The 13,558-nt window shown below is 38.2% G+C and overlaps 1 protein-coding gene across 5 annotated transcripts in view; it reads right to left on the bottom strand.

The window, feature by feature from the left end:
* CCDC170 (coiled-coil domain containing 170) overlaps positions 1 to 13,558 on the bottom strand; it is a 45,151-nt gene that overhangs the window by 20,976 nt on the left and 10,617 nt on the right. For 2 of the 5 annotated variants that reach the window (XM_027891159.1, XM_027891161.1), the window contains exons 2-4: positions 10,252 to 10,300; positions 6,847 to 6,978; positions 3,197 to 3,453 (exon numbers count right to left, since the gene is read on the bottom strand). In XM_027891159.1, the coding sequence (XP_027746960.1) occupies positions 3,197 to 3,453; positions 6,847 to 6,978; positions 10,252 to 10,300 (438 nt within the window). Of the gene's footprint in view, positions 1 to 3,196; positions 3,454 to 6,846; positions 8,286 to 10,251; positions 10,301 to 13,558 lie in introns of those variants that run through there. The other 3 variants (XM_027891163.1, XM_027891160.1, XM_027891162.1) reach the window with 3 other exon arrangements.

Genomic DNA, 13,558 nt, shown 5'->3' with positions numbered 1-13,558 from the left:
AGTGTAATCCAAATATCAACTCCAATACCTCTCAGATAACACAAGAGAGGTACTTAGGGTGGAGTGCAAGAGAAGCTATTGCGCTTCCAATTGAAAAACAAGGTACTTTCTAAAGCAAGTTCTTCATGCTAGAAGAAACCAAGACAGATATAACCAAACAGCTGTCTATAGCAAATATTTTGGTGAAACTCATTTGCTTATCAGAGTATAGCACTATTCTCAGCTTTCAAGATGGGCATGGTAGTCATTTCTGGACTTACTCTTTTCCATTTCTTGATTTCTTCCTCTCTAGGTTGGCAGTCAAACAAAGCATCATTCCATAACCAAAGAGCAGCATGAGACTCCAATATGAAATGCATAGTGAGTGCAAACACAGTACATTAAATGGCTTTAAATCACTAAGTAAAACAGATGGTCCATGAAAATATTTAAGGTGTAGCCTTAGAAGGGAGAGCAGCACAGCTGCTGTCAATGCTGCACAGTGAAAGAGAACCGTAGAGTAACAAAGAATTAATAACATTAATTACTGCTCTGGACATTATGAGGGAAATTCCACAGAACTACTACATAGCACACACTATGAGCCAAAAGAGCTCTGCCTTCTGCAGCAGACACTGGCCCTCGGAAAACAAGCACCTCACAGCTTTCTCACTTCCAGGCACCTTCCTTTCCTCTACAGCCCCAGCAAAAGCTGTGAGATGGTCACTAAACTGCTGTCCTGAGAGGGAGGTATGTCACAAGTGAAAAGGTATGTGGTTCCAGACATGCCATACATGTATGCCTGTATGTTAGAATATGGTATTAGATTGACCACCAATACCACAACTGTTCTATGGCTCTAAAAAATGAGGCATCCACACACAGAACCATGTCTGCTTCTAAAAATAAAAAATCTGAAGTACAAAGCACATACTTGATAACTCTACAAATAACCTAATTACCTCCAGTAGGGCCATAAAGGTGTGAGCACCCACAAAATAGGCAATCAGCTACAAAAAAAAGTAAGACACAGCTTTTTCACAGTTTTTCTAGCTCTTCAGAACTAATGAGAGGGGAGGAAAAGGAAGAAAAAACCTTTTCAGAGTTCACACTCTAAAAATGCCATGGCAATAGATCTGCTGAGTAAAAAAGTACCATTTTAAATAGGAGAGGTGCACATCCTGGAAGACAATCATAGAATTCATCAAACATTTCTCGTTATATCCCCAGGTAGAGAATGCAAATATGCAATTCCTACATACTGGATTGCTCTTCCATTTCATTAGTGATTTTCAGTGAAAATCTTTTTTGAATACCTATTTAGGACTAGTCATATGCCACATACTACCAAGGCGGTCAGACTAAGTGACTGCAGCTCAATAAGTCAGTACACTGGTTAGTATAAAGTGACACGTAACCATTAGCTGGGGTGGAAAGCAAGCTTGGAAAGCAAACACTGCACATTCATGACCAATCCAACATGTTTGTTTCCTCCAAATGAGCACACTCAATCTCCCTTTACTCCTTCCCTTTTTCCAGAAGTCCAGTGGTATACTCCAGGTGCACAGTGAACCAGACCTGGAACTGGTAGAGCTAGAGATCAAGATTTTTATTTTGCTCACTTCTCTCTTGGAGCAGTCACCTGGTCCTGATCACCATGCAGCAACACAAAGAGAACGGATGACACAAGTGTCATAGGCCAAAGAGAGCAGCCAGGACCACTCTGGGAGTGACAGCAGAGATTTATGCCTATAAAACTGATCCTATCACTGTAATGACAGGCTAGTATGATACACAATATTTCAGCAGTTTTCTCCCAGTGATTCAGGCAAATGGGGTAGCAGGTTTTTCTTCACCTTTTTTTTTTTTCCCCAGCAGAAATAGCATTTTAAAGAATCTTAATAGTTATTATGTCAGAGACTGATGCTTTTTATGTTGCTAGGATGCATAAGACACTTCTTGACTTAACTATATCCTCACTTATACCGGGATCCTATCTAAAATCTTTGGTAATCAACATAAGCACTCTCCAGGCAGAACTTTTGGCAAATCAGCTGGTGATAAACAAGTGCACTGCAATGTTTTTTTCTAGATTTTAAAATAACTTAGTTATTCACTTCTAACACACAAAGCCTGGTAGAGCTGTGCAAAATACTATTTTGGGAAATATAGACATCTGGTAAACACTCACCTTGCTCTTAACTAGACAGTATTGAGAGAATCATGAATATTAGCCTGGCAATGGATAGAAAAATCCATTACAAAAGTCTACAGGGTGTCTATCAACATGACTGACACTGATTTTCGAATTTTAGTGTTCAGAATATTTTCACAGCTATCAATTTGATTTGTGATCAACACTGCTATCAGTCTCCCTCCCAGAGACCTGAAATATGAGCGATTATGTAGCACTGACAGATCAGTGCTCTGATACACTATGCTAAGAACAGTATAGTTAAAAGACACTGGTTTTTATTATAAGTTTTATGCACAGTAAAAAAGCAAACAAACCAAAACAAGACCACACAGCAACATCCAAAAGAAAGCAGCAGCAGTGTCAGAGAAAGCTAACATTACTAAAAGCTGCATAAACATTAATATGTTCCTTTCAAGATGCTACTAACTAGGGATTATACCATATTTCCTTTATTAGACTGCTCCTAACAGACAGCTTTACTCTAAGAAAGAAATTTACTTGATGCTGTTCTGGTTCCAGCTGCAATAGAGAAGAGGGGAAAACAGACTGGGGTGGTGCAGCAGCGCACTCACACCGCATAGTCCATGCAGTATGCCCATGGTAAATGTCTGTAAAAGATGGCATGTAATAAGGACAGACCAGGGCACTAGTCCGCACAAAGTCTGTCTCAGTGCCACACATGGAAATAACCTGAATGATGAAAGCAGATGTATAATTTCTACTGTGTTCAGAGTAACAGCCTTCTGTGCTTCTTTTTTTGTAAACAATAAGGTTACACAAAGCTGACTCATCATTTCACCTTTGAAGGACAAAATACTCAAAATCCCATTTATGGGCTAAAAACTCAAAACAAAATTCAAATTTCAACACCTTCCACATACTCAGGTACAACAGTTATGCAAGGCATTGTAACAGAATTTAGAACTGAAATATTGTCCACCAATATAGCTTTTTGCATTGACAATTGCACCCTTCTGTCATACCAAACAAAAATTAATTCTCATCTCCCATGAATCTTACTTAAGTTTGGCATTTTGACTGTGCAGCTCCTCCTTCAGCTCTTGATTTTCCTTATATGCCACCTGAGCTCTCAGCTCAGCCTGGTCTTTAGAAGTGGCGAGCACACACAGCTCTTCCTCCATCTCCTGGATTCGTGTTTGCAAACACAGGAGGCGAGACATCTGTCTAGCATTGTTTTCCTTATAGCTTTCAGCTTCAGCCTTCAGCTCTTGAAAAGAAGCTTCTTTAGAGATTATGCTGGACCTGAGTTCAAGAAGCTACGGATAGAAAAGGAGAAAATTATTGGAGAATAATTTTGCCCAGGCTCGAGGGAGGTGATTATCCTGTTCTACTCTGCACTAGTGCAACCTCACCTTGAATATTGTGTGCAATTTGGGGCACCATAGTATAAGAAAGATATTAAGCTACTGGAGAGTGTCCAGAGGAGGGTAACTAGGATTGTGAAGGGCCTTGAGGAAAAGCTGTATGAGGAGTGGCTGATGTCACTTTGTCTGTTCAGCCTGGAGAACAGGAGATTGAGGGGAGACCTTATTGCAGTCACAACTTCCTTGTGAGATGAAGAGGAGAAGGCAGTGATCTCTTCTCTATGGTGACCAGTGACAGGACCTGAGGGAATTGCCTCAAGTTGTGTCAGAGGAGGTTTAGGTTGGGTATGAGGAAAAGATTCTTTGTCCAGAGGGTGACTGAGCATCAGAACAGGCTCCCAGGGAAGTGGTCACAGCACCAAGACTGACAGAGTTCAAAGACACTCCTGCACACATGGTGTGACTCTTGGGGATGGTCCTGTGCAGGGACAGGAGTTGGATTCAATGACCTTTGTGGGTCTCTTCAAACTCAGCATATTCTGTGAAATAATGTGACTGTACTAAAAGCTTAGTAATGTGACAAAAACCAGATTTTGGAACAGAAGATTCAGTTTTCTATCACTATAAGGCTGAGTGGAGAGATATAACTCTAATTTCATATAACTAGGAAAAAGGTTTGTAAAATAGAAGAGGTTTGTAAGAACAAAAGCTACTGTGGGGTTACACAACACAATTTTCCAAGATAATATCTTACAGGAAGATAAGTTTACTTAATAATTCAGAATTTAGGAAAAGTTTACCTTAAGTTCTGTTGTACAACCTTAACTCTTGTTTCATATGCATTTGCTTTACAATAAAATTATTAACACCACTATTCCCTCTTTTTTGCCTGCCCCTTGCCTGCTTCCAATTCTGGTGCACACTTCCTCAGAAAATCTACAGCTGCAGGGAGTTGTAACAGCAAAGTATCCTGTTGTATGGGTATGGACCCTCTTCATGATTTGTGACATATTCAAAGAAAAACAAATCTTTGGAACATTGTGTGGTAGGCAACCTCTTCTCATCTTATGCAAATCACTATTTTTTGGTCCGATAATCCAATAAAATGTAGGTTTTTTTTGTTTTCCGCTCTCTTTTAGTTAAAAATACAATTTTCTATTGAACTATTTCTGCTATAAGCTTCTGGAGGAGACTGAGCTTGAGGGAGACACACCAGGCAAATACAATTTCCTTGTGATTTTGTGAAAAGGAACGAATAATTTAAGATGGATTTTTTTTCACAAGCAGCATTAAGGCATGCTTCAGATCTCCTGACAATTCCAATTAAAAGCAGCAAGATGCAATCCAAAGCATTCCTCTCCTACTATATAAAATTAACAGGCAAATAATTAAGCCACATTAACTGCTCTTTATGACGAGTGGTAGGGTTTTTAACTTGTGGCAAACATTTTAAGGCAAAAATATCTAGGACATTAAACTGCAATTCAGGACAATGTAAAATTCACTGCTCTTCCAGAGTTTTCCAGTGTGACCAAACCCAAGATATTCAGAAAAATTCGAGAGGCTGGTGAGCCAACTGAATGGCAACTGCCTTGGAAAAGAGAGGTCCTGCTTCTCCTGCTTCCAGCCACACATGCCTGTCCTTAGCTCTGCGTTTGACTCCTCCACAAACAACTTAAATAACAGCTGACAGAAAAGAACTCACTTTTCCTCTCACAGAGGAGGAAGAGGAAGTGGAGCTGGCCACGTCACAGAGAAAGGTTAAATCAGGTAGGAGAATCACCCTTCCAGCAGCAGCGTAGCTTTCAATAAGCTTATGCTTCACGTGCAAGTGCTGTTTTATCAGACACTTTGGAGCTGACATAAAGCAGCACTGACTTTAAGAAAAGCGGCTTGGCCTTTTCCCAGGTTCATGGGCTTCATTTCCATACTCCACCCTGTTCTTTGTGCTAGCAGAAGCACTAATATGGCTCCGAGGTGAAATAAGACTGGGAAACTAAAACACAACTCAAAAGGAAAGTAATGATTTTTTTCAATTGCACCGACAAAACAGTGCACCAGAAAACTACACATACATCTGTGCCGGCACAAGGGGTGGGGCAGTGTGGGGAAGGAAATGAGCAGCTAAAGGAACAATAGAATTGCTTTGCTTGGCAGCTGGACCAAGCTATGGTATCTTAGAGTGTTCATAACCTTAAAATTTCCCTGTGGTTCAACTCCCCATATGATATTTTTTCCCCTGTCTATTGTCTTTGTGGTCAGTTCCAACAGTAGAAAAAGCAAGAAAAATCCCGTATCATGAGTTTTACAGAGCACTCAGCAGAACAAGGCTCTGACCTCAGCTGGGTCATGAAGGTCTTTATTAACAAGAGCATGAACAGCTGCTTTCTTGACTATTCTTTTGCTTTTGCAAGCACAGTCTTGAAAGAATCTATAAATCATTCAGTCGTTCTGGCAATAAAGCCATTCAACATTTCCAGTAATAAATTCTTTGTATGAGAACATGAGATTCTGTATGGCTTTTTAAAATTGAAATTTAAAGCACTGATCCTGGATAGATGTTAAGTGTAGGGGAACTCTGCAGTCATTTCAGGATCAACTCATCAAATTAAAGCTCAGCCAATGGACACTTATCCCTGTAGTTCTGTCTGGATATATATGTAAATAAACATAAGCATTTCATGTCTTCTAAAGGCAAATTTTACTCCATTTTAAAACTGCCCACTGCTCACATTGCTGACTTCCATCAAATCAACTTTAGTCAGTCATACACTAAAAAAAAATATTTTTGGAAATATCCTGTAACAAAACCTCTCCTGAAAAGCACCATCTAGACAGTAGGAAGAGCTGAAAAGTATGTGTATGTGTTCTTCAGCCTTTCTAGTTACAATCAACCTCATTAGTACAAACAAAATTTCACTGATGATGAAAGCAAGCAAATTTGAAGAACTGTAATCTGAATAAAGAGGAGAAATGGGTAAAGACGGGCAGTCATATTTTAACTCACCAGCAACAACAGGAGGACATCTATCAGAATTTTTACACAACTATAATTTAAAAATACTAACTTTCAGGTTTAATATAAAAAGAGTGAATGTAGATGACAATGATAAAAATCTAGACTGCTTCAAATCTTTCAAATTTAAACTCATAATTAGTTCTTGATCACAGAAGGAAGAAAAGTAAAAACTACTTAGAAATTCTAAAAATAAAAATCTTACAAAAACCCAAAAGTTTGTTGCAAAAGCAAGATTTGGAATTTCTGCAACCTTTCTATTCTCTGCATAAAGTATCTGCAAAGAATTTTCAGGTTTAGAGAAGGATTTGAAATGTTTTTAAATGTACCTCTGACTGGACAAAATCATACTTCACTGAAAGTGCTGCAAGTTCACTTTGAGCAGCTTCAGCTGCAGCTCGATAGTGATTCATCTGCTCTCTAGTGACAGGAATATCCAAAAGAACGTGATCATGAGATTCCTGTGAAGACATCATGAAAACAAAACCGCTTGAGATCGCATTTTTGAACATTTTTACTGCAGTGCTTTTTTGACAAAGCTGCTCAGGCCATTATTACGAATATGCTATTCCCAGACTAGCATGCCCTGACTGAAAAATAGGTTACACAGGTCACTTTTCTACCAGTCACTACTTTAATCTGCAAGTTCAGCCACCAACACTGGTACTAAAGTATACTAGCATGTAAGATATTCCCCCTCAACAATCCCATGGCCTTCCTCTGTTTTCAGCTTTTGTTATTTCCAGTAGTTTCTATGTATTTGGCAACATTCAAAAGGTCCCTCTCCTACAAACTTATCCGGTCACTCTTTTAACTCACATAAACTTTAACCCAATGGGAGTCTTAAGATGTATCTTATGCAAAGAACCACTTTGGTTTTTAGGCTTCAGTTCCATTGCTTGTCCCTTCCTTTTTATTTTGGAAGAATTGTTGAAAACAAAAGCAGTGACTATCCAGCTTCTCTGTGCCACTCGCGATTTCGCAGATTTCTATCACATCTCACTTCCACAGCCCCTCTACCAGCCTGAAGAGTCCATGTCTACTCAGACACTTGTATCTGCCCCTCCAAGTCACTTTTTGGTTTGCCATTTGTTCTTTTACTTCTAACCTGTAGGTCCTTTTGAACTTCATCACTAGGATACAACTCCAACCTTCTGACTGATGCCTTCTCATCCCCAGCAATCACCATGCTGACTTCCTTTCACTCTTCTTCAAGTCCTGATTCTATGGCAAGCACTGCCTCTGTGTTTCTAGCACAGTCTCCTTCACACCACTTGCACAACTCTTTTAGCTGTGCCCTTTAGATTCTACAGTAGGCTTTCTACTTTTTGCACTGTTCTGCTCTTCTAGAGTAGAGCAGGAATGCACTGGATTTCTTGGCCTTTATTACTTAAGTCTTTCAAGATGAAAATTAAGACCTGAGGTCTTGAGAGGACCTTTTTTTTGACAGAAACTTTTTTTCAATTGATAGTTACTATAAAATGATGAAATGTAACCTCTTCAAAACAGAACTAAGTTTAAGTTATGCTGGGAGCACACATGGCATAGGACCACATGTGAGATTTTTAATCCATCAGCTCTCACACAGGACTGCAATCCTCATGCCTTTGGGTAAACATTACAAAACGCAAAACTCCCCCAGCCAATGACTGCTGTAGGAACAAGGTATTCCAATAGAGACAGAGACAAGGTGTCTTCCCTTCGTGCTTTTCTACATCAGCATCAGTTTACAGGCTGAAATAAATTACAAGTGCAGCTCCTACTCATTCTAAACAAGAAAAAAAAATAACAGCTAGTAAAATTAATCTCTACCAAGAAACACACAGAGAAATCCCTGGAGAATAAGGCAAAACTACTAGTTAAGACTGTAGCAGAAGATAAATCACCTTGGATTAGTTGCTATAATATTGCCAACTCTTTGTTTTCTTTTTTTTTCAATGCACTAGTAGACACTGGATTAGACCCATCAAGTTTAATTGCATTCATCTCCCCCAAAGACACTCAGCTGTGCTCTTTCACGAAGGGGTTGCCACTTTCATCAAGCCAGTCTGATACATGCAGCAAGCTCACGGCCATTAGAACATAATCTCAGAGATAAAGGGTTGCTAATGTTCTCAACACTTTATCAGCCTGCTGAGGGAGTGAGGGAAGGCATGTGCCACCTCCTTGGTACTTTGTCTTCCTTTTGCTCCACTCCACTTGTTTCACACTGTACAACCACATGCAATCCTTTGATGTAGAGAGCATTTTTTCATTCTGTAATACACCAGGGCTACACAAACAGTAATACTCTGTATGCTATTTATGTATGTTATTATATTTATAGTACTGTATTAATGTAGATTTTCTTTTTCTTCCCTAAACAAACACAAGCATTTATGACTTTACAGAAAGAAGGAATGCATCTCAAAACGGATTAAATAAAAACATTTCAGAGCATGGATGAAGGAAGAAACCCCCATTCAGCAGCAATAACCAATGTAACAGCTTTGCAACTGCAACTTCCAAAATCTGTGTTTTTCATACAAATCTAGATTTTAAAATTATGAGCACTTTAAAGATTCTGATACATATCCAAAAGGCTTGAAAAGAGGTTTAAATGAAGCCAGGTGCAAAAGTCAATGGGAATTACCATTTTGCTCATCTACAGCGTTAGTGAGATTTACAGAGGCATCCTCCAGCACCTTAGCACATATAAAGCTAATCACACATGGTGGCACCACTCTAGGAAAGTTAGCATCACCATCACACTTTTGGCAGGAAATGTGCATGTAGTTCTCTATGTTTCTATGCTTTGCCATCAGTCAGTCGCATGTCTGATCTTTAATAAGACCTATCAGACAACTCAATTAACTTGGCATGACTCTACTGTAGGGATAAAATTTGTAATGGGGATGTGGCACTTCTCTATCTCAGGAAAAATTCAGATTTGTGATGTTTCATGAGTACTCTGTAGCCTATACTGATTACTGCTAATAAAATAGAACTAATGAAGTGTTAAAAGAATAAGAGGCAGGAGAAGCCTTAAGATAACATCACTTAATCCGCTCTATATAATCTAGATTTTGGGTGGTTCTCCCACTCACATTATTAATTTTTTTGATCCCTTTCCACTTACTACAAGAAAATGAAGTTTTCATTTAACATCAAATGCTAAACAGAAGCTAAACCTATATTTACAATACTTAAGAGCAGTATCTACTTGGACCTTTGGCTTTGTTAGCAATAAATGTTCTTTAAAAGATCAACAATATATGGTCATTGTTGTTATTGTTGCCTTTTTTGTTTTGATTTTTTACCAAATAACTACCTTCACCTCCCTGGAACCCAGCCTTTAGTTGGCAAACTTCATTTAATTCAGAAACAATGAAACTTCAAGAACATTCATCAGTTTTACACCTATCCATGTACTTTGAAATCAGCCAATTGTTCAAATCACTCACTCCCATTCTGCTTTTGGCAGCTTTTATTTCATGTGTTCCTTATTTCAGCCCTGGCAAATGCTGCTACCACTGCCAATGCCTGCACACACTCTCTCTATCCCTTTGCCAAAGCATATATTTTAAAAGATCTTTATTGAAACAGAAAGCCCCTAGTAAGCATTTAAGCACCCACTGCTACTCTGAGTGACTTGTCAGTGCACTGCCTCTTGCCCACAGCAGATGGACACTCCTTAGGGCAGGGATTTCTTCCTCCCATTCCCAAAGCATCTTATCACATTGGGGTTGACATACCAAAAAGGATGACTCACGAACCTTTGTGGAATCCATTCTTCCTTCATTTCTACAGAACAAATGGGGCGAAGGGGAAGAAAAGTTGAAAATTAAATAGATTTGCAATATGATGGCACATGACATTAAATTTTTAGCAGGCCTGCTGTAATAAACTTTTTCACAGGTTCATCACCTAGGTTGAGCATAAAAGCAGAACACCATGGGAAAGTTTCTCTAGCAGCCTGTGTGCACTTTGACGGCCACCACAATATTCAAGCGCATACCTAACTAAAACAGGCACCTTCACTTGGACTTCTCTAGGTCACATTCACCAGTTCAGCTCCACGGTCAGCCTTTGTTCAGTGATCGCTTCCTTTGCTACTGCTTTTCATGTGCTCTAAGTTTTATTTCACCTCTCCTTTTGTCCTGCATGTCTTCTACATCAATATATTTCAAAATAATAAAAAAAAATCGAGCAATTACACATGATCTATCTTAAGTGATTGGTCACAGTGCAGTATTCACCAATTTCTATAATTCCAAGTGTCATAACTGTTCATATTCTGAAAACAAACAAAATGATAAATCCCAAATCTGTCATATTTCTTCCCAAGACAAATGAATGCTCAAGGGTGCATATGTGGATGAAAATTGTTCTAATTTCTGAAAATACAAAGCAACAGCACAGCTGATTGTTATCATTACTTTCTACAACAGGAAGACGACATCCAACATGAAGTACTGGGAAGAATGGGTAGTCGAAAAATTTCCACACAGAATTTATCTCTGTAAGCAATCACAAAGAAATGTTACTCCCCAAACTTGTCATTGGGTCTGTGGGAGGCTAAGGTGCTCTCCAGGACAAGAGGGACCAAGAGGAATTACTTCTGTATGGTCCAAAATGCTGAAAAGGGGATCTTGAATATTGTTTTGATACTAACTATTTTATCTACAGTTAGAAACCTAGTATTAAAAATTTGCTGCCATCCACAGCCTAACTAGGTTAAATTTCTGAACAAATTGATCTAAACAGAAAAGAAAATTCTACTTTAGCATGCAGCAAATATTTTTTTCAAAATTTCAAAATATATTTTTTGAAAAATAATCTATCCTAGTATAAAGACAAGGTTTAGAACACATTTCTTCTCATAAAATCTACAGGACAAAAAGCAAATCTTATATCAATAAGTAACATGGAAATCAGGCACTGGACAATTTTTAGAGATTAATTTCTGAGTCAAATGCAGGGAAGGCAGGTAGCACTTGGCTACAGCAGATTTTTCTTGGTAGCAGCAGCTAGCCAGCCATCCATCATGCACATTGCTTCAGAAAAGCTACAGCAGCCACACACACCAATGAGCATGAGAGGGTAAGACACTATTACACAGTGACTCAGATTTTGTTAACACATGCAAAAACATATTAAAATTAATTGGAGTCACTTCAGGGGGCAAAAAAGTTCACAAATTAACTATCATGTATGTGTATTTTGGGTAAAGTTGACTTCTTTATAGATAATATTTTGCCCAATTTGCCTGTCAGGAATCTCAAAATGTTTATATTGATAACGACTTACTAACATAAATCAAAATTTGCAAGAAATATTTCACAACTATTTCCATTCTGTCAGTTGCTCTTGCACATCTTAAAATACCAGAAATACCCAATGACTTTTGATCACTTTCAGCTCAGTAAAGTCTTATTTCCCCTTGCTGATTTCTCCTTGTACGCTCATTGCTTGCATTTTGTGTAATTCTGAAAAGTTCTTTTCTTATTATATGTCTGTGAAGTTTTTCTGCATTAGTGTACTGTTCCAGAAATATATAAAACTAAGTGTTCCCAGCAGTTCAAATAAATTGCCAAAGAGATTTTCTAAATTCCTTTCAGAAGGGTACTGCTGAAGTCTACTCTCCTCCCTTTGCAGTAATCACTGAAAGGTATTACTGAAGATAAAAATCACTCTCTGGTGTTCCTCTACTTAAGAGGCCAATTTCAAGCTTGATTAATGGGCCCAAATGAAAGTTTCATCACAATAAAAATTTTAGTCTTATCCGCTACTACTACAAGAAGCAGTTAAAGCATTTTCATCTTTCATTTGTCTCTCTGTTAGTATGAGGTGACTTTCCATTTAAATGTAATAAATGCATTTAATATGATGAAAGACAGCAGTCATCTCAAAGCAATTACAGAGGCACATCACCTACTCTTAAACATTGCTTAAGATGTTTTTTGCGTTACTTCATCTTTTGTCTGTATGAATAAATTAAGGAATATGGAACTCCCCTGACACTTCTCTCTCAGTTTTTCCAAAATTATTAACAAAAAGCTTCTGTTTTTGTTTCCAGAACAATAAAAAGGGTAATTGCTAAGACAAAATTAAGTGCTTATGCAGGGATTTGTGCAAATAACTTGCTCTACTGCTTTTGCTTTATCAGTGTTGAATAGAGTTAAGTAACTTCTGTAACAGAATAACTTATACGGGAGATTTAAAAAACAGATCATCTCGCAATGTCAACACTCGAAATTTTCCTGCAATGCCTATTATACAGCAGTCAAAAAAAGGCAAATATTTTAGAAATATTTAAGTGTGTTGGTGTATACACAGTTAAAGACTGATTACTGCTGTAGTTTGATTTACCAGTTTTAACCCACATTTTATAAATACATAGTTTCTAATGTGCTTCTGAGTCCCAAAAGCAACATTCACAAACTATTTGGCTTCAGATGGGTACAACGTGGAGCAGGTTGCTGTCATCTTTATCAGTAAGCAGTGCTAACAAAAACTCTGTAATTGGGTCATAACAGTTGTATTTAATATAATGGCAGTTGTTTGCCACCAGAAACTACCAGAATTCTGTTGTTTTTCTTTTTTGTCTCAGAACAATATAGCTTCATCACAAAAGTGATGCTCAACTGTTAAGGAGATACTGAGCTGTTCACACAAAAATATTTTATTTATCCTTTGGAATATAAAACTGTTACAAGTTTTCTACTATATCTTTAGTACAAAAGAGTTTGATCCTTCTAAGAAATATTCTCTCCCTTAAATTCACATCAAAGCCAGCAAACCAGTTTCAAAGGAAGAAGAGATGCAAAGAAGAAATTCTTAGATAACTATAAATTCCTACTCCGTGAAAGCTACTCCCTTCTGCAACACTTAGTAAGAAAAATCTTTTTGGCCTTGAGTGTATAAAGATAAGCTGTAATGATCAGCTGAAGTTCACTGAGCTTCAACTGCACCACACGTGGACCACCGGGTACAGCTCTGCACCTGCACAAGTTGTGCTTTGGGGGTTTGGTTTTTTGAGGCAAAAGTGGTTGGGTTGCT

This window comes from Empidonax traillii, unplaced genomic scaffold (assembly GCF_003031625.1).
Source record: "Empidonax traillii isolate 1590-97213 ecotype Southwest subspecies unplaced genomic scaffold, ASM303162v1 scaffold311:size671644, whole genome shotgun sequence".
In the NCBI taxonomy this organism is placed as follows: domain Eukaryota; kingdom Metazoa; phylum Chordata; class Aves; order Passeriformes; family Tyrannidae; genus Empidonax; species Empidonax traillii.
The sequence above is the reverse complement of the archived record's forward strand: the minus strand, read 5'-3'. Positions and strand labels throughout refer to the sequence as shown.